Source organism: Candoia aspera, chromosome 12, assembly GCF_035149785.1.
Source record: "Candoia aspera isolate rCanAsp1 chromosome 12, rCanAsp1.hap2, whole genome shotgun sequence".
In the NCBI taxonomy this organism is placed as follows: Eukaryota; Metazoa; Chordata; class Lepidosauria; order Squamata; family Boidae; genus Candoia; species Candoia aspera.
This window is the reverse complement of record NC_086164.1, coordinates 8275553-8303281: the sequence shown is the minus strand read 5'-3', so window position 1 is coordinate 8303281 and position 27729 is coordinate 8275553. Positions and strand designations below refer to the sequence as shown.

The following is a 27729-nucleotide window of genomic DNA, read 5'->3' as shown; positions in this document are numbered from 1 at the left end:
AATTTAATCTTCTGTTTTTCTTTGTGTAATTAATTCAGTTCATCTTTGGCACATCTTTACGTGCAGATGTTTTTGCAGAGGCACAGTAGGAAGAGTTCAGCAGTTTATATTTGATTTAACCAAAAACAACACACTTCTAAGCTACATGATGTGGAAGGAAGGAAGGAAGGAAAGGGTAAGTCCAACCATTGTTAGTATAACTGTAACTGCCTAATTTTCTCAGTCACTGGCCCATTAATTTGTTTATTTGTTTATTTATTTATTGTACTTTTACACTGCCCATCTCAAAAGCGATTCTGGGTGGTTTACAAAGAATTTTTAAAAATAGTTACATTTAAAGCTGGAGCAGAGAATTAGTTAAACAGAAAGAAATGAAATGTGTGGTTTGATTTGTATTATCTAGACAATAGTTTTCTGTACAGGTTTAAATATGGACAGTTTGAGTGGTATATTTATTATAAGTTACTGCTATTATGAATAGCATTTTTCAGTATAGCAACTTTTTTGTAAATGAAGGATGAACCATGCAAGCATAGTTTACAAATTCTCTATCTCTGTTTATCTATGGGCTTATAGGGATGATCTGGATTCCATGAATGCCAGGCCCAAACAGGAGGGCCTGCCCAGAGCATTTTGTCCCTTTATCCTAGGAACTGGATGGTAGCACACTTCTGTTTAAACAGAAGCTAACTAGTCTGGATATATAAGTTATTATTTCAGTATATATTATATTATTTCAGTACAGGGCAGAGGACAACATCCAAGCAACAGACTGTTAGAAACATTAGGAAATGTCATGTAGAACCCACAACTCTATCCACCCAACATTTTGCCATGTTCCAGAGCTGGTAAGAGAGGCTTCGCTCTGTCTTATGGAAGATTTAGATCAGGACTCCTATCTCATACCCTCCCACCAGCCCAAGCTTCAACAGCAACAGAGGTCAACTGTATGCATTATTTGACAGATGATAATCCTCACCTTGCCCATCTCATATACATTATTAACAGAGAAAATTGAGGGCAAGGTTTCTGAATCTAGCTGGTCTGTGGAAACTTCTATTTTGACAGGAGTGGAATCTTACTGAAACTTTCCTCAGTCTCCATTTTTTTCATTGTTGAAAATTAAAACTTTGGTGATATTAATTTAATAACAAGAGTTTTCACTTGTTGAGAAAACCCACTTGCAGGATTTTGCCCCTTTTAATACTTGTTATAATTAAGTAATTTTAAACAATGGGTACCATTAATATCTGGTTGATTTGTAACAGTTCATTGCAGGCCTGATTAGGTGAGCAGACAAGGTCACAGTGAACACATATCTTCCTTTGAGGGCTGCCCTTCCAAGGGTGTACCACCTTCTTCTTGGAGAACCTCTTTTACATTTGGCAGGCTTCTGATGTTGACATCTCAAAATTCCATCTGACCATAACAGAAGATACAGCTTTGACAACATTCAATATCACTGTATAGATGAAGTTGTCCTCATCCTATCTATGTAGGTTCTGTGGTGCCATCTTCTCCTGTAAACGCTGGGGAATAATAATCTGAACTACAACTATCTGTTTAGCCAATAAAGCATGCTGTGTTATGGCCCACAACCTCTTTTGCCAATATCAAATTTCTGATGAACATTTTATTCCCGTATCATCTGAGACCATATTGAATTTGAAATTGAAATTTGAAATTGTGTTCTTTGATATTTTTTTCCCCAGAGCTGGGCCTTTCAGATATTTTTATCTTTTCCGTTCATTTCCCAACACAAGCCTTTCAACCTTGATATCTTTAATACCTCCAAGTTTATTCACAACTTCTTCCGCACTCCAGAAACATCACAATATATCTGTTGTTAAGTGTCATGCATGACCTTAGAAACATCCATCAATATATCTTCCTTACTGATAAACTCATTTCCTCTATCTGTTTTGTGCCTTGACTTATCTCATTTGAGTTTTCCAAGCATTTTGGCTGTTTGTCTAAGCTTTATTTTTTTTCCATCCTAAAATGGAGAACATTGACCATTTATCAAATGGTCAAATTTTGCCTTTCAATTCTGTTATATTATTACTTTTATTAATAGTACATTATTAATATCATATCAGTAACTTGTCCTGGTCAGTTGGACTGAAAAGGAGGAAGATTTAAATATTTTCTAAATTATCATTTTGAGTCATTCTCTTTCATTTATACCAAGTCTGCTCATCCACTTAAGTCCAATACAGGCATGCAAACACACACACTTACAAGTGCCCAAATAACTACATATCCATAGATTATGATAAATAAATTAACCTTCAATTACTTCAATCAATGTATCACTTCTGGAGACCGGTGCAATCTATTAAAAAAAAAAACTTTTTCTTCCAAAGAATGTTTGCTCTTTTATGTTATAGATGCTTTCTCTGATAGATTGTTGTAGGACAATTGAAGGTGAAGGCAGGGAGTGAAAGGACAGAGAAAATATATATATATCTCCATCCAATGGAAGATGGAAAGCAGAATCAGGAAGATGGAAAGATAAATTATATTGCATACAAATGTTAAAAAAAAAAGAAAAAAGAAAATGAAACATATTTGAGATTTACTTTTTTATTTAAAATGGTGCATACTGGTTTGTAGTCTGACTGTCCAAGTCTGGTTGAAGAATATTTCTAAGAGCATAAGTCTCCCCTGAAAATAGCTAACAAAATTCAAGACATCTGTTCTATTTTCTGCACTTGTTATATGAAGGTGGCCATTTTTTTCCCTCTCTTACACTCTTGTTTTAATCTAATATTTATGACATCCTGTTTGTGAACTTTAAGAACTTTGATACATGCTTAACATAAATAAAGTATTTTTTCCCATACACACTGCCCAAATTCAACAGATACAGCTAATTCTAGCATACAAAACACCATGATATGCTTATACTTACTGGCTATACAACTGTGAAAATGAAACTTTTCAGATGGGTGGGTTAGGAGGGAAGTGTCAATGTAACAGAATGCCACAATAATGGCTGTATTCAAAAGCCTCACATTTATGAACTAAAAGAACACCAACAGTGTTTAAGGAACTAGGCTAGGATCCAGGAGACTGTGAGTTCTAGTCCTGCCTTAGGCATGAAAGCTGGCTGGGTGACCTTGGGCCAGTCCTTCTCTCTCAGCCCAACTCACCAGACAGGGTTGCTGTTGTGAGGAAAATAGGAACAGAATAGAATAGAATAGAATAGAATAGAATAGAATAGAATAGAATAGAATAGAATAGAATAGCAAGGAGCATGTCCCCTGTCTTGAGTTACTTATAAAAAACAATAAACGTGGGATTAAAACATCTAAAAAAAAATACCACACTTAGACAATTGCCTTGATGGACACATCTGTCAATTCTCTTTCTCTTTCATTCATTAAAAGAATGAATGGATTACATTCCTTAGCATTTGTATTTTTTTTTTTAATGTGCATTTTCATGAGATCCATTTTTGGGGGCAAACAAAAAATCCCATCCATACCTACTATGTAATCTGGCCTTTGCACAAACTGAAATTGGTTAAACAATTTAATCCAGGGCTTTACTTAAAGGTCAAACCATACAGAGTATGTCATTTATTTTCACCTAGAAGACCATCAGTATGCTTCAAGACCAATCCAGAATATATGTGTATGTATATGTACATGTATATTGCTAGGTATCAAAAAGCATTGCTAATAACAAGGCAGCAGGAGACAACGGCATCCCAGCTGAACTGTTCAAAATCTTGCGAGATGATGCTGTCAAGGTAATGCATGCTATATGCCAGCAAATCTGGAAAACACAAGAATGGCCATCAGACTGGAAAACATCAACTTATATCCCCATATCAAAAAAGGGAAACACTAAAGAATGTTCAAACTATCGAACAGTGGCACTCATTTCACATGCCAGTAAGGTAATGCTCAAGATCCTGCAAGGTAGACTTCAGCAGTTCATGGAGCGAGAATTGCCAGATGTACAAGCTGGGTTTAGAAAAGGCAGAGGTACTAGGGACCAAATTGCCAATATCCGCTGGATAATGGAAAAGGCCAGGGAGTTTCAGAAAAACATCTATTTCTGTTTTATTGACTATTCTAAAGCCTTTGACTGTGTGGACCATAACAAATTGTGGCAAGTTCTTAGTGGTATGGGGATACCAAGTCATCTTGTATGCCTCCTGAAGAATCTGTATAACGACCAAGTAGGAACAGTAAGAACAGACCACGGAACAACGGACTGGTTTAAGATTGGGAAAGGAGTACGACAGGGCTGTATACTCTCACCCTACCTATTGAACTTGTACGCACAACACATCATGCGACATGCTGGGCTTGAGGAATCCAAGGCTGGAGTTAAAATCGCTGGAAGAAACATTAACAATCTCAGATATGCAGATGATACCACTTTGATGGCTGAAAGTGAAGAGGAACTGAGGAGCCTTATGATGAAGGTGAAAGAAGAAAGTGCAAAAGCTGGCTTGCAGCTAAACCTCAAAAAAAAAACAAGATTATGGCAACCAGCTTGATTGATAACTGGCAAATAGAGGGAGAAAATGTAGAAGCAGTGAAAGACTTTGTATTTCTAGGTGCGAAGATTACTGCAGATGCTGACTGCAGTCAGGAAATCAGAAGACGCTTAATCCTTGGGAGAAGAGCAATGACCAATCTCAATAAAATAGTTAAGAGCAGAGACCTCACACTGACAACAAAGGTCCACCTAGTTAAAGCAATGGTGTTCCCCGTAGTAACATATGGCTGCGAGAGCTGGACCATAAGGAAGGCTGAGAGAAGGAAAACCGATGCTTTGGAACTGTGGTGTTGGAGGAAAATCCTGAGAGTGCCTTGGACTGCAAGAAGATCAAACCAGTCCATCCTCCAGGAAATTAAGCCAGACTGCTCACTTGAGGGAATGATATTAAAGGCAAAACTGAAATACTTTGGCCACATAATGAGAAGACAGGACACCCTGGAGAAGATGCTGATGCTAGGGAGAGTGGAGGGCAAAAGGAAGAGGGGCCGACCAAGGGCAAGGTGGATGGATGATATTCTAGAGGTGACGGACTCATCCCTGGGGGAGCTGGGGGTGTTGACGACCGACAGGAAGCTCTGGCGTGGGCTGGTCCATGAAGTCATGAAGAGTCGGAAGCGACTGAATGAATAAACAACAAGGTATCAAACTATATTCTGTTCTCTTTCAAAGTAGAGGTGTTCATCATCATGTTCATTACGTATTTTTATTTTATTATATTGCTGTATACCACCCAAAGTCCACTGGGATTGGGCCTGGTTATAAGCACTTCAAATGCATGCATGCATGCATGCATGCATACTGATTGCATCAAATTGTGCCTATTCCCTTACTGTAGATTGGAATATCTGCTGTAAGAGCACTTAGTTAGGTTTGGTACATGTTCACTTCTATGTAACAGGATTTGTAGTTTAGATATATTTATGCTCTTCTTGAAAAATCCTCTCCCTGCAAGAGTCGATTTCATATGTGGTGAGATCTTTAATGAACCCATTTGCCTTGGAAGTTAGTTGGAATATCAGTCTTCTTTATATGGCTCGTTCATTTGCTTAATTTCAGAGATGGTAGGACCCTAACAGATCCTGTGAATAAATACAGGACTGTTGTCCTATATTTGAACACAGGTAGTAAAGGTATTATTGTTGTTGTTGTTGTTGTTGTTTTATTTCAAAGTATTGTTCTTTGCTGGCAGGATGGAGATACATGTTGGACATTTAACAGCAGCAAAAGTCAGGAAGAATGCTGGTGAGTTTCATTCCCTGCCTAAATTTGCTGTAAAGTAGGTAAAATTGCTCATTTACTTGGTGGTTTCCAAACAAGGCTACAAAAATGTGGGAGATTTTAATGTCCAAACAGAAAACTTTCCTGTTTTATTCCTCTCATCCTTTCACTCATGTCCTCTGAAGAGGCTGCTGGCGCAGGTTGGTGGGAAAAAACACATGTCATGAGAAACTACATTCCTGGCTTCCAGACCTTGTGAATTGTGGAAAAGACATAAAAGACATTAACCCCGAGGAAGACAATGTTGTTTTAATTCTCAAAAGATGAGCAAGAAAAAATGGAGCCTGAGATAAAATAGAGTGAATGATGGGGTAGGGCAGTAAGAATAAAAACAGGAAGTCATAAAAAGAATTGCCTCATTCCTTCATAAATAAGAGAAATATTAATGTCATATGAACTTTATTTTATGGCGTAGGCTTAAAAAGAAGAAGAAGAAGAAGCAAAGTTCATCGGGAAGAGAAGGGCTACCCTATTCTCTGTTGGCAAGGACAGTTATTTATTCCCAGTGTCATGTTCACCCAGTGACACTCCAGACCTTGGTGACATCAACTTTCTATTGGCCAAGCCCTTTGATTGCCATTTTCAAACAGAATTGACAAGATAAGGGCTTGCTACACTCAGGGCTAGCAGGCACTCTTTCCCTTACAAAACCTGCATTGCATCTAATCTTTATGGGGTCTAAGGTGGCCAAAATAATCTCATTTCCCAAACTGCCAACAAAAAACCTCTATCATCATGTTTAACTTTTCTGCATAAAGATATAACTTTATTTTATTTTATTTATTTATTTAAAATATTTGTATGGCTGCCCACCTTAAAACACAATTCTGAATGTTCAGCTCTGAACTTCTTATCTGAATGGCTGTCCATGTTGACCTGGGCATTATTTAACACATTTACAAATGATCCTCCCCTTGCAGAGGCTTGATGTGATACATAAAGATAATAAATCTCAATTGATGTAAAATCACAGGGCAGAGGAATCCAAAACAATAGAGGAACAATTAGGAATCACAAGAGACTGAACAGAACAAAAGCATCTTTAATATTGCACAGTCATGTAAGTGCCCTGTGGAAGATGTTCAGTGCTAGAGTATGGAAGAATCTTCTCATATTCTCTATAGATGATAGGCCTTAGCTTCCATATATTCTGGCCCTGTTTAATTAGGGATTTACAGCAGGAATCAGGACTTTGAACTGTGATCTGAAACAAACTGAATGTCCCTGGAATTTATTCAAGAAAAGAACTCTACAATACAACCAATCAAACATACAGTTGTTGGAAGTCTGGGCACAGCATTTCCCACTGTTTGAAGTTTTGGATAACTTTCAAGGGCGTACTGATTTTGGATGCATTAGTGATTAATACATGAATCACTCTAGTAAATATGGTCAATGCAAGTAACAAGCCTTCCTTGAAACCAGAGGACTTCCCAGTCTTGATTCCTAACTACCACCAGCAGCAGCAGCAGCAGCAGCAGCAGCAGCAGCAGCAGCAGCAGCAGCAGCAGCAGCAGCAGCTTTCTTTCATAGGCAGTCTTTTATTTCATGATTTTTTACCTATAGATGCAGGGTTGTTAAGCTGCACAGGTGCATAATAATTTGTAAAGACACCAGTAGTAAATTTTCTTGTAGAAATTGCAGATGTAAGGGCAGCAAAATATAGTTTTATAAGAGAGCAAGAGACCTTTAGTTAGGGAGATAAACCTGAAGGATGAATCAAGAACTAACTATGGAACTCTATTTTATAGTACTGAAAAAAACTAGCGGTAAGATACGTTTCACAGAAATGATCCTTCTGATATTAGCATGATCATGACTATATCTTCCAATTATTATGCCCTGCTTGTCATTTACCAAGAAAATTGTTGAACATTGCAAATAGAGGACTGGATGAGCCTTTGGTGTGACTGAGCAGAATTCTTCTTACATTCTTAGAAAGATCTGTGAGTATATATCTGGACCTAAAATACTCCACCTAGGAAAAAGCACATAATGCTGGTTCAAAGTGTGAATTGAACATCTGTGCCAATCTGTATTTATGAAGTTCGTCTGCTTTGTTTGTTTTTTTAACGTCACATAACTGCTTCTTAATTCTTCCCCTGTGATAAGAAAGATGGATGCATCTGATAGAACCTACCTCCTAAAGACTTAAGATGTCATGTTCTCTAGACAGGATGGTACATTATTATTATGACTGTACAAAATATCCACTAATTTAAAATGGGAATGTTCAACCCAACCCGTGATCTTTTGATCTTCACCAATTTCCACCCTTTTAATTCAAATATCTGAGTAACGAGTACCCTATAAATGATGTATGGGGACATTCACTGTAGGTTGTCCATAAAAGGTTGACTTTTTTCAAAGCCTGTAGCAAAGTGTTCAGCCATTACATTCTCTCACCTATGCGGAGGGTAATTAGATTAAATGTAGAAAATCAATCACAAAGTAGTGTCTTGGTAAGATTAATTGCTCCATCTCTGCAAACTAATTTTTAGCTTGCCACTTTGAAGATGGTGTAAACCAGTACAGTTAAGGGACAGCTCCCAGACAGAATGCATATAGTCATCCTTCAAAACATGACCCTTCTAAGTAATTATTTTCTGTAACAGCATTTACCACTTGATTATGTATAATATGTCTAGTAGTATTAAAAAACAACAACATGTAATCTCAATTGTATTTCAAGATTATTGTCAATTAATAGTATAAGAAGAACTGTGATGGACTAGATCAACAACCCAGGTAACCCAACATTCTGTTCACACATTCCCCTCCCAGATGCATAGGGGAAGCTGATAAACAGGATACAATTGCATCCTCCAGGCTGTTGACTGTTTTAATACAGAAAGCAATGTATAGCATTATGGCTGTGCAAATCCTTAGGAATAAGTGTTTTTCAATTTACAGGACCAGGCATGAAGCACCTGTTTTCCAAGTATTAAAGTAACCACATCTTTTTTCATTCATGCAGAACTGATTTAGTTCTGTACAGTCCATCCCTGTACTCATTAGCATACACTGTCAATTTGCTCAGCTCTAATAGTCATTATGCCTATAGTTATTCAGTGCTTTAGCCTCCCCAAATTAGCTTAATCCTCTATGAAAATGGTATAAATTGATAGCTATCTCCATCTCTAGTGGTACCAAAATCCCAAGTCTCCACCACTAAGTTTCATTGACTGTCCCTTAGTTCTAGTATTATTAAAGAGAGAGGAAACTTTTTCCTGTCCATTATTTTTCCATACCAGGCTGAATTTCATAACCCTTTCCCCCTCTTCATAAGGGAGTTGCTTCATCCCTGCGAACCAACTGATTTTTCTTTTCTGTATCTCTACAGCATTACAACACCCTTTTTGTGGCAGGGGGACCAGAACTGCACACACCATTCCAAAATAATTTCACTTTAAAGAAGGTCATTATGATATTGGGCAGTTTTATTTCTGATTCCTTTCCTTCCTTTTAATCCTCAACATGGAATTGGCCTTTTTCACTCCAAGATTCCTTTCTTTGCAGCCACTACTGGCTCAACCCACAACAATGTGTAGACAGAATTAGGAATAACTGATTGCTCAAAGGAACACCACTTTATAATTGCTTACCCAGGTCCCATTTGAGGGAATTACTTCTGGAGTTATTTGCTGCTTCTTTTTTTTTGTTTTAGCTGCTCATCTCTAACTCCATATTATTAATGAACTTGTTAAAATTCACCAGTCAAATACATATGCTTGGAGAGTTTCCCTATTGATGGAACTTCATCATGAGAAATGTCATTTTCTTCCTACATTATTTTCTTTAACAGTTACCAATCCATAGGAGGTTATTTTCTCTTATCCCATAATTGCTAAGTTTACTCAGGAGTATTTGGCATGGTACTTTGTTCTGAAAGTCCAGGAAAAACAGTGTCTGATAGATTGTCCATATCCAGGTACTTGTTTTTAAACACATTTGCTACATTATTATGCTACATTGCTAGATGAAATAGTTGTTATATTCACCTGCTGAAGTTCAGTGTAATCCTCATGGTGGATATTTTCTATTTAAAATTAAAATTATAAAAGATGTACATCAAGTTAAATAATTCCAAGCAAGATTGAAGGGGAGGGGGAATCCCATTTGAAAAAAAATTGAAATAACACTTGGAGGTTAACCCTACTTATTCTGACTAATGTTGTTGACACAGCTCACTAATACTGTACTGTGGGTGTTTGAGTCTATTTTCTGTTATATTGGTAGTTTTCAGATCTCCTAAACTATCAGGAAATGCATCAATTGCGCATAGTAAAATCACATTAGTGATTAGAGAAGTCAAAATCACATTAACTGGATATAAAAGATTTCATTACACAACACTAATTATCCTTGGTATTGAATTTCGACATGAGGGGTCAGATAATTAGTCACTGGAGAAATATAGGTGAGTCTAAACTGTGTGAAAATTTCTCATATCCAAAGATATATCTACTGCCTGTAGTAGGTAGTTATGTTAACAATAGTAGATGGAGTAGATATGCTTTGGCTCCATGTAGTATTTCATTTGTTTCAGATGGGATCGTATCCTCCCCTTCTACTGTGTTTGGACTTCTTCAACTTAATGCAGATTAATTGATTGATTGATTGATTGATTCATTCATTCATTCATTCATTCAATTTAGATAGCTGCCCATCTCAGACCAGTGACTCTGAGTGACTTAGAATAATAAATCATTTTCAAGAGCTCAAACAGAGTCTTTGACAGACCAATACAGCACTTGCTTCAAGTGGGATGCCCCCCTCACATAATTAAAAATAGTATAAATAAATACAGTATGCCTAAAATAGTAACAATAATTCATCTTGGCTTTTCAATGGATGCTAAAAAAAAAACATTTATTTATTTATTTGTTTATTTATTAAATTTGTCCCTGCCCATCTCCTCCCATTGGGGGACTCTGGGCTTTTGCTTTATCTCAGAGCAGCTGCAAAGGAGTTGATGAACAACAGCTTCCCATGCCAAGTTTTGTAGCTTCAAAATCAAACAGTAACATGATAATTCAGGATTTTCTAAATGTAAGAACTGAAGTATTGGTTGCCTGGATCAATAAGAATTTCAAAACAAATCATATAAAATTTTATTTTATCTATTAATAAATATTTAAAAATGCAGTTTAGAAGCATCAGCTACACTCAAATCATCATCATCATCATCATCACCATCATCATCATCATCATCATCATCACTCAGTTGGGGTATCATACCTTTGTCAACTTTGCTGAAATTTTTAGGTTCTTCAATTGCCCAGTCAAAATGGAAAGTCTGTCTTTGTATTCTGCCCAACAATGTAACTGAAATTAAAACAGAACCACTCAAGGCCAGGCTTTGCTCAAATGTTACCCTTTTCTTGATCCTATAGCAGTAGTGCTCCTGATTCCTAGTGATTTTGTTCTCTGATTTTTTTCCTCCCAAAATTAGTACTGTATGCTTTAAAATTTACAGGTTGCCAAGCTTTATACTTCCCCCATCTCAGAGCAAAAGTTACAGTTGGGATCCATCATCTGAGTCTCATAATAACACCGAGCAAACCAAGATAAAATAATAATTTTAAAAGTTGCAGGTAGAGAAAGCAAGTCACCTTTGGGCAGAATTATGAGCTGCTTACCTTAACTTGTTTGGTTGCTTCCAGTTAAAGATCATTTCTCTTGGATTAAATCCCTCTCGTGCCAGGCTTCCCCTGGAGTGGTTTCAAAGGAAATATGACCAGATACAATAAACTTACTGGACTCCGGATCTGAATTGCCATCTCCCTCGGTCCGACTGTTGGGTGAGGTCTGCTCATAGTAATCCTCTTGCGGGAAACCAAGTGGCAAAGGTTGTGACATACTGGTGGTACTGCTGGGCTCATGGTCTCCCAGCCCACTGTCACTGCAGCTTTCTTGAGACCCATCGGGGAGATGAAATGTAACTCGGCGCTGGGACTGCAGAAGGAAGAAAATCACAGAGTTCCAACAGTGTTCCCAAGGAATTGGCAAGTCCTCCCAACACCGGGAATGTATTATTTTAACTACTTACGGTTAGTTTCTGGTGTGTCTAATATGAGGGCAGAGGCCACCAGTGTGTTTACAAACACTTTCCCTAGCATCCACCAGACTCCCTGACCAAGTTGATATTTTTTTTCTTCATTAATTACACAGGAAACTGGTAAAGCAAAGTACCACTCCAACGCATCATATTTATTTTATTTGGATGCTTTGGGCTCTTTAAAGATTCCATTTTTTTTTAATCCGTTCAATCATGTCTGACTGTCAGAGACTGCCTGGACAAGTCCCTGCAGTTTTCTTGGTAAGGTTTTTCAGAAGTGGTTTGCCATTGCCTGCTTCTTAGGGCTGAGAGAGAGGGACTGGCCCAAGGTCACCCAGCTGGCCCTGTGCCCAAGGCAGGACTAGAACTCACGGTCTCCCACTTTCTAGCCTGGTGCCTTCACCACAACACCAAACTGGCTCTCATAGGTTCCATATGAATTTATTAAAAAACAAGCAAACAAACAAATGGTGGCACAAGAGAAGATTCCCACACTGATTGTGAAAACAGCAACCCAGGCAGATAATTTGCCTTCTCAGAAGAGACTGAAATCTTCCCCATTTCACCAAAAACATGGGAGGAAGAAAGCCAGAATTTAACAGTATTGAATTGCCTATGTATAGGTTCCACATTGAAAGCAAAGTTACTTGCTGGGATTCTTGTATTATTCCTTGATTATTATTATTTTTTTCCCTAATCAGTCTTATTAACCTGAGCTCAGAGAGAATTATTGCTTTGCTCGTCTTTCCAGCCCTCTAGGGAGATCTGACAAATATTACTGCAATTAGGAAATCTGTATAAAGCTACTGCATATAAACAGGCAACAAACACCACATTCTCACTGATGATGTTACTTAGTTGAGTAATGAAATGTTTGCAAACAACCACCCAAGCTCAGAGAGCACCAAGGACTCCACAATTTGGAAATCTACCTATCTATCTAGGAAAAGTCTGACCAAACCAACAAGCAACAATAAAGGTAAGCCAGTGGCTGCTAAAGAACATCCTTTGGAGATGATGAACGTGGAAACTGTCGTCACCAGTTTGGTTTCTATAGGGACAAAATGCCTAAGAAGGAATTTTGGGACTGATACTCTCATCATGACAACACCCAAAATATGCTGCCAAAATTCTATATATAACATATAAACATAAAGCCTTTCTTTACTCCTTTCTGTTCCATGAGAGGTTGTGGATCCTAAAGGATTTGTGTGGAGAAGATATGGGAAAAAGCCAACATGTGAAGCTCTGTTCTCTTATACATATTAGCTTTAATCATTCTAGGAAACAGTTCTATAAAACAGCTGAAGAACAGTGTGTGCGTATGGTATACAGTATGTGTCAGTTGTCTGTGCATCAAAAGAAGGATTTTTTTTAATGATGTTGTGTACAAGATAGATCAATCCAGTCTTATTTTTGATATAGCCACTATTTTGATATAGCCACTATCCAAGACACTTCTTCTGAAAAGTCTCTAGGTATTATTTTATATTTCACATGTTAAATAATGCAGATAATATAAACATCCTTTTAAAAACTGAATTGATTGAAGGGTTTTGTGCTCAAAAGACAGCAGAGACAAAATGACAGCTAACTATTTTAATACATATAATATAAAGACAATATTTAAGATTTTAGCAGTTGAGGAGTTCAGAAGTAAAAATTTAAGAATGACAATATTTAAAGCCTGTTTTCTCAAACTAGAAGTTATTTTATACTTTTGTTCATACTTCAAATTTTCTTCCCAGAAATATTTAAAAATACCCTGTTGTGCAATTATCAAAAAATACCTTTTAAACTTTTTAAATAAATTAGTTTGAATAATAGATTAAATGCTGAAGTGTTCCAAATTATTATTTAAATAAGGAGACAATAAGGTATATTTTCTTTAAAGTGTGAAATGTTCTTTGATTCATTTCATTTTGTTCCAATTTCTTCATTGTAATATAAAAGAGAAAATAAAGGTTTTGTTCTTACTGATGCCCTTATAGTAATTATACTTGATTTAAGGAGCTTCACTTTCAATTAAGAGTATATAAGCACATCTGAAATATTTCCTATGCAAATCAGGCTCACAGATGCGGGACATTGTTTCTTTAGTGTAAGTTCTTTCATCACAATGCACTGGCTATATTTCTGAATAATTTAGGACTTTATTTGGGGATTAAATAATTATTATAGAAATGAGGCTTGAGAAAGCATCACTGAGTAAATATTGTCCAAAATTGTTAATCAATATACAAACACTAATTTTTCAGATCCCTAGGATTTCAAACTATATTTTTGATGGTAAAACTTCAACTTTAATATAACAATATAGTCCTACCTTAATTATAACATTGAGAATGTGTGTTGCTTGCTTAACACCTTTACCAAGCAATTTCTCATTGACATCAGAACTAAATTTGAATGGATATTCCCAATCCTTTCTGAGGGTTCCCATTTTCTTCCTTTTATCAAGCCACCCAGGAAACCTCTGTGGATGACGGTGGATGAGAACCTGGGTCTCACCTTCTTAGACCAACACCTTCACCACTACATCACATTAGCAATCAATGGGCAAATGATGAAAAGGGGAAATAGTTCTTCAATGCCTTCTTTGACTGTCATTCAACAACCTTTGCATGAGGATGGTCCATTCATAACCTAGCTAAGGAAAGTGATGTCCCTCCTCATGAGATTTCTCATAGAATTCTAATTAATCTCATTAATTGGACATGCCTGTTCCAAGAAAATTAGAAAACCTAGGTATCAAAATATTGTCCTATCTTTCCAGTCACTAATCTAAGAGCCTTAAATGTCCTATGGCCTCAGTTCACTGTAAGCTTGAAGCCTCCTTTCCAATTGCTGGCCAGAAAACTGTAAAAAATGAACCTCATTCCTCACTGCTGAATGGACATGAGAAGTGAAAAGAAGCTTTCAGCTTGTATGTGTTGAGTGGATAAAAACAGAAATCTGAGTCACACAAACTTGAATGTGTGTGTGTGTGTGTGCGCGTCTAAATAAATAAATAAATAAATAAATAAATAAATATATATATATCTGAGGCACTGATCATAGCAGCACAAGAACAGGCATTAAGCACCAGATCCATAGAAGCAGGGGTCTACCACACTAGACAGGACCCGAAGGGCACACTGTGCAGAGAGGCCTCAGAGACAGTCAGGAACAGCATACACTGAATGGCACAACCAAGTGTACAGGAACATCTACACAGTTTATGGGCTAGACCCTCCCAAGTCCAGATGGGATATTCCACACAAGGTCATGGATAATGACAGGGCTAAGATCCTGTGGGACTTCCAGATCCAGACAGACAGCCAGGTACTGGCCAATCAACCAGACATTGTGGTGGTATACAAGACCCAGAAGACAGCAATGGTGGTAGATGTAGCCAAGTGACAGCAACATCAGGTAGCAGGAGTATGAGAAGCTGGAGAAGTACCAGGGCCTGAAGGAGAAACCAGAGGGTATGTGGAAAGTGAAGGCCAAAGTGGTCTCAGTGGTGGTGGGAGCACTTGGGACTGTGACTCCCAAGCTGGGAGAGTGGCTCCAACAGATTCCAGGAGCAACATCAGAGCTCTCTGTCCAGAAGAATGCAGTGCTAGGAACAGCTAAGATACTGCGCAGAACCCTCAAAATCCCAGTCCTCTGGTACAGGACCCGAGGCTGAGGAAGACACATACCACCCATAGGGATTTTTTATATTATTAAATGTACTTGAGCAGTGTTATTGATGAACATCACTTTGCTGTTTTCAAAATAACTTGGAAAGTTTATCTTCCCTAAAAAAGAAAGGGACTCACATCCTTCTCTGTGCCAATCTAAGATTCAGAAAAGGTTATCCCACCCTTAAAGAAAGGTTAATAAAATTCTGAATTCCCTCAAAAGAGGAGAGAAGTTATACCATTTTCCCCATCTTGAGTTTTAAAAGGAAAAACTCTTTAAAGCAAAGCCACGTTGACATTGACTATTCTTCAACATGCTTAATTAACTCCAAGAGATGCTTGACACAGGATGCACTGATGCTCAGTGGCTTTTATCCTGGGTGAACCATTCCTTTAACAGAGAGAAAGGAAGAGGAGGAGGAGGAGGAGAAATCATCAGTAATAACAAAAATAATGCCATATAACTTCTATTTGCATCTTCTTTTTATCATTATTATTTGAAAAAGGCCAGCAAGATCTAAAGATGCCCTATTCACCTGGGGATGGGCTGTCAGAGGCACTGAATATCAAGAAATGCCCCCTTTCTTTTACTTTTCTCAGTGTTCTGGTACTTAGCACATCTGAAAATCAAGCCGCAAGCAGTCACATCACTTCCAACACGTTCTTTCTTCTTGCTGCTAAATCTCGTTTTCCCACAGAAAATACTCAGGGAAACGAGGGAAAAGAACAAGAAGAACTTGTGAGACTTTAGAAGTGAAGAGCAACCACAGACTGTCTATCCTCCTTGGGGGCTTCATCTTTCTTGAACCTAAATTTTGTCACAACTCCTGTTAATCACTAAGAAGATCTAAAGGGCAGGGGGGAATCACAATTTAATGCAAACTTGCCCTTCCTGAACATATAAGGAAGGAAATCACCATGCAGCCATAGGATAACATCCACACTTTTTTTTTCACTTTTCCATGCAGTTCACAACTACCCATGCACTCACAAGTGTGCCCTATAGAAAAGATGTATTTAGCAACACAATAAATTTAAACATATATAAATGGAAAGTATATTAGGGAAAGGGTTGCATAAATGTCAATACCAGGCCATGAATGCATGCAAAAGCACCTGGCCAGTTTTGTGCATACTTTGACAAATTAATGCAGAACTTTGACACCACAAACTGAAGGCTAGAGACATGATGAACTGAGCCAAAACAAACTTGACATATTGAACCATTCTTTGGTGGCAGTGAACTCTCCAGTGGAATCAGGAGCTTAGATTTTCCATAATATTCACATTTCTGGAAAGGGGAAAAGAAAACCATTGGTGAATTTTCAGCAACAGTCACTGTTGCATCTTTGAGTCTACGTTTGCAAAATTCTCAACATGCTCTAGCCTAAATTATCACTCAAGGTCCTCCAATATGTTATAGCAGTTTTCTTAAAAAGCAGAACTCTGGAAATAATTTACACAGTAAGAAGATTGTTGTGATGTCTGTCTTTCTTCGGGAAACTGATCAAAGGTGACCTTAAATTATTTATTAGACAAACCCAAGTGATTACCTCCCAATCATTCTAATTCTCTTTCAAGCCATAAAACATAACAAGTTTGATGTGTTAATCATTTTTTTCCCCTCAAAACAACATCTCTGAATTAAACTATCATCATTTACCCTTACCAACAGCGCAAAAGAGCCAAATAACTAAAACAAAACAGGAAATATAAAAAAGAGGAGGACAATCTTGCAATATTCAAAATGTCACTGATATCTAATTTAACTTTTGAAAGGCAGTTATTGTATGCTAATTAGGTATTGAAATGAGGCTTAATAGCAGAATTAAATAATTAATGCCCCTGCAATATGTTACATTGCTACATAACTAACCGGTGCCTGGTTTATAGATTGCAGTTCTAACATTAAATAAATGTATCTATTCCACTTCCCAGGTGTTAACAATGTCAGCTGAAATGTGGTTCAAACTATTTTAGTTCATATCTTCATTTTTCAGCCATTTTTATACTGTGTTTTTTGGGCTGGGGACAGTTTAAGGATGGTTTGGGTTATTCTGTTTCAGCCTTCCCATGCCTTTTGCTTTCTCCAGATTTTTGGGGTGGCACCTACCAAAATTCCAAGCCAGCATACAGTCTATTAAAAACAAAACAAAACCCCCCAGACAAACATATTTTAATTATTTACATAAAGCTTTACGAGCATTAGGATAACAGTTCCATAATTTGGGTCCCATCACAATAAAGCCCCTTTTTTCAGTTTTTATCAGCCTAATTTCCATGGACATGGAAATTCAGATCTTTATGAAGGCAGATCCATATGGACGGTGATAGCCCCTAAAATTGTCCTGAGCAAAGCAAATTGAAGGTAGGTAGACATGTATGACTGAAGAAGCAATTTTTGTTTCCAACTCTGAATGTGAAGACAGATGTCCTAAAACTTTCAGAACAGCTGAATGTGCAAGAAGTCAGGCTGCCCTTATTTATCATGGCCAGTCCTATTTTCTGCTCCCTGTCTTTAATAAATCACAGTTCTTAGTTTTGCCTTTTGGTGATGCTTTATTCAAATCTCACAGCCTGGGCCATGCTATAAATGTCATTTTCCAAAGTGTAGCCTCTTCTCCATCCTTTAGCAATTCACCATTTCAACTAGAGGCAAGGCAGAAAGTTCCTGTCACTAACAAAGATTGATATAAATGCAACATTGACTTTAGAAAGATAGGCGACATAAGTATATAGGACAACTCCAACTGAACATGAATCCTGACTAAGGAGGGTTCCCAAGTAGCTTGAAGCACCCTGTGTTTAGGCCTCTATTCATAACCCCACTTCTAACCAATCCTAATTGTTCAGTCACTTAATGGATGGTTGGTGGGTGCTTCACTTCCCAAGCCTTCATTAGCATCCTTCAGAATATATGCTTAATGATAAAAAAGGCCATTAGCAAGGCCTGAATGACTTTGCTGGTTAAGGAAAGGAACAAAAGAGCACATCTCCCATTGTATGCAAACAGACTGAACTTACACTGATCTTTTCTTCCTTATTGCTATGATGTAGTATTCTCCACTGAAGGCAATAAAACTGACTGGGGGATATATTAAAGTCTTGCAGGATATGTCACCTGAAACAGCTGCCTCACTCTGCCTAACGTTAGGGCTGGCCTATCATTCAGCTCACTATTTAATTGATTGAAGTCACTAGTCATTCTTCGATTTAAAGTAGCATGAAGGATATTCTTTTAGCTCCCACTTCAGGCAGCAACCCATTGACTCATTATCATTATTTTTTATTTTGTACACTATTGCATTAATAAGTTACCTAGAAAGTTATCCTGTCTTTGAATTTCATTTTAAACACTTAGGTATCAGAGAAAACTCTAGAGAATACCATGGGCTGCCAAGAAAACAAACCAATGGATCATCGAACAAATCAACCTAGAGTTCTCACTTGAGGCACAAATGACCAGGCTCAAATCATCCTACTTTGGTCACATTATGTGAAGACCTAGCTTTCTGGAGAAAGGTGGAAGGAAAGAGAGAAAGGGGATGACCAGCAGCAAGGTGGAGGGGCTCAGTTACATTGGTAATGGGTGCATCTTTGGAAGACATGAAGGACCAGGTTAGGGTCAGATTATCATGAGGACATTTTTCTCACTGGTCACTAAGAGTCAACCTGATGGCACATAATCAATGAATATATAAAAGGACATTGTGTCCAAGAAATTTTAAAGGTGTCTTCTTAAAAGACTTTCATTAGGGCTATTAAAATTGCTAAAAATCTTCCTATCCCTAAATTCTGCCAATTAGATCTCCATGTAATAAAGTCTATCCATAAAGCTGAAGATCAGCACATTCTGTCAACAGGCAGAAATCTCCCTAAAAATTCTAAAACATTTGATGGCATAATATTAGTATGTGACTTATTTACCCAGTCTGTGATGTGTTGCAAGAACTTATCATAAGCATCCCATACTAATTCCCAAGGAAAGTTAAAAAAAGAAAAAGAAAAGGAAGCATCTGTTTTGATTCATAATCAGGTAGGTAGGAAGAAGGAAGGAGTACATATCCATGACAAAGGAGGCCCAATTTAACTTACCTAACAACAAAAATATATTTTGATGGTGAAAAATGTCTTTAGTTTGCTATTTGAAAGCAATCTTATTTAATTTTTCGTGTTGAATTAATGCATAAACAAATATAAAGCTATAATTATTGTTCTGCTCCCACTTGAAATTTGGCCAAATTTTCATGCACACATTGATTAAAATAATGCATAAAAATAGAAGCCATCGGAGGAAATTTCATGAGCTCTACACTTTGTAAAACTGTAAACAGAAATTCATACATTCAGAGAAATGTGCACCAGAACATACACAAATGTCACTGCCTATTAAATGAAGTTGGGGGAGAAAAAACCTGAAGGTTTGGAACAGTTATGATAGTTTTGAAATCAACTTATTATTTACTTCTCTTTGATCTCCAAAGATTCTCTATTGTATTTGCCTTTCAATATGTGGAGAGAAGGGCAAGAACTCTCCTGCTTTGTTTCCTTTCAATCTTGGAGCAGAAACCAGTGTGAGATCTATCATAACAAACTGTTCTCTGTTTACCTATTGACCTCCAGTCTGGAACTGAAGCCATTAGACAGCTTCACAGATGCCATCAATTAGCATGGTGAGCCATGGAGCTGGCATTAATTATAATTACAACTGCAGTCTGAACTGCAAAGCCAGGGATGTGAGTTGGCATGAAGGCAATGATCCCTGGTGGATTTCTCTCCACCTGCTTCTTCCAAGAAGACTTAGCAGAAATACTGGGTATCAGTGCTTGTATGCAATGTCCTCTAACTATTTATCATCAGTAGGATAACAAACATGGCGTATATAGGGAGAAATTGGTATTACAACATTCAATTTGTTCCCAAGAAAAACAGCAATCATGTGTTCATTTTCTTCTTCTTTCCTCCATAATGTGGATATCATCATCATCATCATCATCATCATCACCATCATCATCATCATCATCATCACTGAAGTGGAAAGACTGCTGTTTGGTCACTCTCGTATGTCCCAGCTTTTTTCCTTGAACTGGAACTTAGTTATGTCCTTGCTTGGGGCCATTGCACCTATGGCCCCATTTCAGTTAAATATTTGTATTGTTCTCCTTGTGTCATCCCTGTGTTATGCGTTGTAGTTTTAAGCCTGGCTGTGCTTGTTTCCTTTGCATTCTTTAAAGTATCATTCATCAATACTGAATAAATATCCTTCCTGACTATGCACCATTAGCAAATTTATCAGCTGAATATACTGTTCAATGCCATTGAGTGAAAAATATATGACAATCAAAAGACAGGCAATGCTTCTTTCTGTTCAAGGGAAGACTTTAAAACCAGGGTTTGGAACTGAAGCTTTAAATGGAGGAGGACATACAAATTGATGGAACAAGGTAAGATCTCATGGCGGCTTTGATCCCAGCAGTGGCTTCTGCGATTCATACCCATGTTGTAACTGGCTTTGCATTTACAGTCTGATTTCTATGAATATCTGCTTATAAATAAGGCATTCAGGGTTTCATGGGACTTACTTTTATGAGTGTGTATATGAATGATCGGAGCCTTAATTCTTTGAAAATGTAATAAAACAAAATATGAGAAGCTTCTCAGTCTTATTGGCTTGGGGGAATGCATCAGGCAATAAAAACTGGACAGTAGTTAGACACAACTATCTTTTGCTGGAAAATTAGTGTGGGTAATTTTCAGTTTAGTTTGCACCCATCATATTCCCAGTTAATCTGCATATCCAGATTTGAGCAAGCACATATACCACTCTGTCCAGCTAGCAAAACTATAGTATGATGTTTAATTATTAATAAATAAATAAGTTTCGGCTAGCAAAGCTATAGTATGATGTTTATTTAAACATTAGCAAACATCAAAAGTTAACTGACAGAACAGGACAAAAGACAGGCAAAAAGAAGAAGAGAGGGAACAAGAGGCAAGAGATAAAAGTGCAGAGAGATTAATATGACAGCTACATTATCTTTATCTACAAACCTATCTAACAAAAGGCACAGAACTTTCCAGAGCCACTGGAAACAATGTTTCAAGCAATTAGCATGGACAGTCCTAAAGGGACTGGCCTTTGGTTATCCAACTTTAACCCTTTTTTGAACTTAACAGGAGTAGAACAGAGATGGCAAAATGTTTCCTTCCTTCTATCTGTGTAGTCGAACAAAGAAATAAATAGATATTGTCCCTGCTGTATAACTGAATTATGGCCAAGTGGAGACAGAATATCTATACATCCAGAACCATATTTTCTTCATTCACTGACCAGGTTGATTATTCTGTTCTAAATGTTTCTTCTGCACTTTCTAGATGTACATTTCCCTTCTTTTCAATTGCACCTCCATAAGCCTGCTATGCCTAAACATTACTCAGTAAACGATAAGATTTTATCACTGACCCTCTGTCACTTTTTGCCTTTGCTCCAGAAAGCTGTATGTGCAGTAAAAGTTTATCTGTTAGAAACAGAAGTTTATATGTAATAGAAACACATACACTCAACACCAATTGGAATACATGAATAGTGTAATAGCTTTGATGACCATTCTAATATGGGATCAGCAAAGCATTCATGCATGTTGAGGTGAAAAGAGCTTTAATTCAGAAGTCCACAGTGTACTTTTGATATTTTCAGTTAAAGAGATTTGAAATAGCAGCACTGGGAAAAACTTTGGAGTAATCTTCAGCAGGTCCAGTCCCTCTACTTTTGGGTCTCACTTAAATGTTACTTAATATTTGGCCCTGCAATTCCAAGAACTGATTGGCCCAAATGTTGTTTCCCATGTCCTTCCAATCAGGTCCTGCTATTCTCATCTGAGAACTCTGAGCTCAGTATGACCTTGTCAGACTAAATAATAATTAACTAGGTCAAAGATGGGCAACCTATGCATTGTAACCTAAGTTTTTTTTTTTTTTTTTTTTAAAACCTCTTTACAAGCCCAGTTTTAAAAGCTTGCTTTATGTGGAGAGGAAGGAGAGAAAGGAAGGAAGGATTGATTTTTTTTTTTTTTGAAAGCAGTTTTAGCTCAGGGTCTGTTGACATGCAGCTCTCCTCAAATTATTCTCCAGAGGAATGTGACCTGTGACTGATACAGCAATCATCTCATATGCTTTATAGGCAGGCCATCTCTTGGTGGTCAGAGGCCACAGTTAATACTTTTGAGAGTCCTGATGACTGTAAAATGGCTAGAGCAAAACTGAAACCAAACCTACAAGAGCAAGGTAAGCTTTCAGCAGCACGCTTCCTTGAAGAGTCTTCAATCCTACCACTTCCTGGAATGCTGCACATTCCCTGTGCCTTTCCTGGAAGTACTGGAAAAGGTGCTTCCACTCTTTAAAAGCTTAGCTCTATGGAAGTCACATCCAACCAACTTCCTTTGGGCTTCGCCATGAAGTCCACAATGATTTCTCAGCACAGAAAATTGGCTCTTGAAGGACAAGACAAGACCACCTTCCCTTGCTTGATACTTTTCTATCTGTACAGATTCATTCATTTTATATATGGGAGAACACTTAGTCATGCAGCCATCTATATCTGGAAGTATTACAGCTCAGACAAGGAAATACTATCTTTCACTATCAAGAAATCACTATTTTGAGATAAAGGCCACCAGCACCACTACAGTGCAGATGGGGAGTCTTAGACAGGATCCTCCATGGTAGTATTAATAGGCATTTGAGCCCAAGGTGATGATCCAGTCAATGTCCCATATCTTTCTCTTTGCTTTGCTGTCTTGCAAACGGTGGGAAGATCATCAGCTTCTTGTACAGCGACGACTCTTAATAATTCTGTTTCTTTTCCTGGCCTAACTTGTGTTCTCTGATTATTCCCAAGTTTATCTGCTGTAGCAGGTGCTAATAATCTCTTCCCAAACAACCACAGCCTTTTTCTTTTAAATGTGCCTGCTGTTGATAGGGAATTAATTGAATGCAATACAGGGTGTGAACATTGTTTTGAATTTGTAGCAGTTGTGGCTTCTCTTCCTAAGAAGCGAGAAACCACAACATTTAAAGAACAGCTGTTGTTCAAAGGAAAGCTGGATCGGGTCCCTTGAAGCACTGCCTGTTGATTTTGGAGGGCAGCAATGCTTACCAGTGCTCACCAGAACAGGCATATTTAACAACTGCAGTTGCTCCATGTTATTTTTTACATAATATTTCTGAAGGAAGACAGCAGCTGAGAAGGGAAAAAGCATTTCTGCAAAAATGCTGAGAATTCCTATTACTTCTCTCATAAGCTATTCCACCTTGGATTGGAGTTTAAAATCATGCGTGTCTACAGGTAGATTTGGGGATGATGATGATGTGTACAGCATGATGACATTGTCATGAAAAAGCTTTTTGAACATTATTAAAAGAAAAACTTTTTGCAACCTATATTGGGGCAGAAATCCAAAGGGCATCACTGGGCACATCTTATACTATATTGATATAATTGTATTGATGTGATATAAAGTATTGATATAATTGCAATTTTCTGTGGATGCCACTGGTTGAAACCAAACTTGGGGGTTATGGATAAAGATTGTCTTTAATCTGTAAACCAGCTCCTTGTCATCTGCACTGCAAGTATAAATATTATATATTAAGTGAAGAAAAACATCTTCTGGACAGTCACCCTGGTTATGAGGAGCTAAAAATGCTATCTTGCAGAAAATCACCACTCTGGATCTACTCAACAGCCAGAAAAAAAATGCTGTTCTAATTTTATATAGGACTGGGGTTTTAAAAAGCAAAGGAAAGAACCGCCATTACATGAGCAGGTAACATATTTTGCTCCAAATATTACTGAACTACAATATCCTGGCAACCTTCATAATTCATAAATAATAATTATGTCCTTCATAATGGACATATGTCTTAGGAGCGTTGGGAATTGTATTTCAGACAGGAATGCTACAGAGTGCCTATAGTTTGGAGTGTTTTCTAGAAGAAAAAATAGCAAGTGGATTAATATATCAACATCATTCTAATGTGTTATAAGTCATTATGTGTATAATAGTATTTTCATCAACACTACCATCAGCAACACACACACACACACACACCACCAGCATCATATGACTGAAAAGTCAAAGACAGGAAGATAAATGTTGAATTCCATTTTTTTTTAAAAGCCATCCTGCAGAAATATATATTTTAATGATCTCACCATGTGTTCTAGGCATTGTGTAAGCAGATTCCAAGTCATCACTGAAAAGCTGATTTCAGCTTCACTGCCAGTGTTATTTTTGTGGTTGTCTTAATAGTGGCCACAGAATCCACCCCATTTTTTTCCCCAGAGTTAGTACTTACAGTGCAGTTTGCATTAAATGCTTGGATGCTTTCCTTTAGCCTTTGAAATCTGGCCTAAGTGCTGCCTAAGCCAGCAATCATTTGCATTCCAGTCTTGTTAACCACTCAATGTCAGGAGAAATGCTCCTGATTTCTTCCCAGTAAAGACTGCAAACACAACCATACAACAAAAAGCTGTCTCATTCACATTTACACACCCCTCCAGGGACCACAGCACAAATGGAAAACACCAAGAAATTTGCAGCAAGAGGAGCTGCTACTCCCAATCAATATCTTTCCCTGCCACTCCAACCAAACATAGACCTCCAAGTGTATTAACTTGCAAAGTTGCTTATCAATCTTGAAAGCATATGGGTGAGCTTCTTAAAGAGACTTTTGCGACATCTCTTGGGAAGGACGTCTGTCCAAAGTGATTTGGAAGAGGTGAAAGTCTCTTTTTCTCACATGGAGAAAAGAGCAGAACAAACAATTGAAAGTAAATATTGGGATTACATGTCTTCATTTCCATGATGAAATCGCTCTCTTTCTCTCCCTACCCCCATTGGCTGTATTATTTAAATCCCAGTCTTCCACTAAAGACTTCTAGGCAACCAAGAAGACTTTAGTCCATGCCTGCATGCAGTTAATAACAATATGGTTAAAAATAGGAGCAATGTAAAATACTCTTTCATCTTTTCTAAAATCCATTAGAGGGGAAAAAAAAAAAAAAAACATTAGAAGAGCACCAAGAAGACACTCACAAAGAGTGAAAGTGAGACTGGGCAAAGGTATCTCAATCCTGGATGGATTGCTCTGGTTAATGCTTGTTACTTTATCGTTGTTGAAATAATACATCTTTTTAAAAGATGCATTGGTACGCCCTGACAGTTAACTACTTTCATGTTTTTCATTTTGAGGTGTTGCCATGACAAATTATCATTGGAACCAGTTGGTGCCTGACATTTTCTTCCTTGCTGAAATATGAACAAGGTGCCAAATTAAACTTGAATGCTTATATCTCTGGAAACCTGTAAATTTAATAAAAAACTGTTAGTAGAGTAGCTTGTCCCACAACAAAACATTACAGGAAGACAACCAAATATAAGGAACAAGCTTTTCAGTTCTGCAGGACTCTTTAAAAGAGGGGATGCCGGGGGGCGGGGGGGGAGAGGGCAGAGAAAAAGTTGATCAGGTATTATAGGCATAGCACCAGCAGATTCCAACAGTATTCAGAAGGATTTTTAGGAATTATCCTGAATACCTACATTGCCTGTTCTGGATACTGAAAGATTTTAGAATTGCATTACATACTATAGAGACAAAGGGAAGGAAATGAGCAATTCCCCATTTTTTAAACTTTTATGCATTTCCCCCAACTCTAGCCAAGAACACTCTTGCTCTGCAAATGGGAAAAGAATACGTAGGACAAGAAAGTTATCTATAGTACCCCTCACCGTCTTGTTGTCTTCCAAAACTTTGGACTTCAGCCTTACAATTATCCAGCTAGTGTGGCCATTGTGGGTCAGAAACATGAAAACCGAAGTCCAACAAATGATGCCTTGGTTGGGAAAGTCTGCTTTGGATAACAAGCAACTCCAGCATCTTTCTGTTTATTGTTTCCTGAGGACAGTATCTACGTACTGGCAGCATTCAGAGAAATATCTACACATACAAACTGGGAAAATGACAGACAAACTTGGTGTAGAGCTGAACATTAACTAGATTGTTAAAATAGAGAGGCATAGCTTTTGGTTCAAATTAACCTGTAAGACAACTTCATGAATCATAATTCTACATACTCCAATGGTGGGAGTGGACTCCAGAGATGCTATTAGCACTTTTTCCTAAGACACGCATGTGTATGCAACTCATAGAACAATAATGATCTAATCTGCTCTAACAAGACAGAAAAATTGGCTGCTGCCAAAGAGGTGTGATGCCAAATTCAGCATCAGTGACTAACAGAGATAACTTTATTAAAGGAGCTCTTCAAATAAGAGCTAAACAGCTCCAAGAACTGAGAAAAACTAACTCAGCCTGAATGGCACAGTTTTTTCTCCTGGGCTATAGAAGTTCATAATCTCAACAAGAGGTCTGAGCTGGTGGAGGGTGTTTGAAATGCTTCATCTCTGGTTTTGGGCCCTTCCTACCCCATTCCTGCCACTCATTTGCGCAATCTCTAAGTGAATATTGGACTGCCTTGGTAGCAACCTGGAAGAGAAAGATTAGGTGTCACAATGCACCCAGTCTTATTGGCTCTGCTCTGGTAGGGAGAATTTCATTTAAAACCACAATGGGTCTTTCACCAAAGGAGCCGTTCACTAAGGCGACAAAAGTACTGTCAGATCAGCTGTGAAAATGGTTTTCAATATAGAGCTCTTCATAGATGCAGGATGAATTACAGCGAGTCACACAAATGTAGCCAGTCCCAATGTTTGCCCTAAAAACTCCCTGATTGATGTCTGTGTAAACCTCCAATAAGCAGGAGAAGGAGACTTATTCTATTGCAGGAGAGAGAATTAGAGCTGTTACTAATGATTACAATTAAATCTGCCACAGAGAGGCACAACTACGTCGAGATCTATGGATTATAATTTGCTTGGCTGATGTATATATTTATATTGTGTGTGTGTGTGTGTGTGTATTGTGTTTGTAATTTGTTTTTAATTGATTTTATGATTGTTCGCTGCCCAGAGTCACTTGTTTGAGATGGGTGGCCATATAGAATGAATGAATGAATGAATGAATGAATGAATGAATGAATGAATGAATGGTGCTCCCCACTACTATAATTGCTACAGATAGGTGTCCACACAGGCAGCAGATGTGAGTAAGTTTTCAGAGCTGCAAAAGAACAAAAGCTCA

General features: G+C 37.7%; 1 protein-coding gene across 1 annotated transcript in view; it reads right to left on the bottom strand.

The window, feature by feature from the left end:
• The window catches only part of PCDH11X (protocadherin 11 X-linked), a 511529-nt gene that overhangs the window by 132286 nt on the left and 351514 nt on the right, over positions 1-27729 (bottom strand). The window contains exon 5 of the mRNA XM_063313613.1: positions 11559-11757. Coding sequence (XP_063169683.1) covers positions 11559-11757 — 199 coding nt within the window. The remainder of the gene's footprint in view (positions 1-11558; positions 11758-27729) is intronic.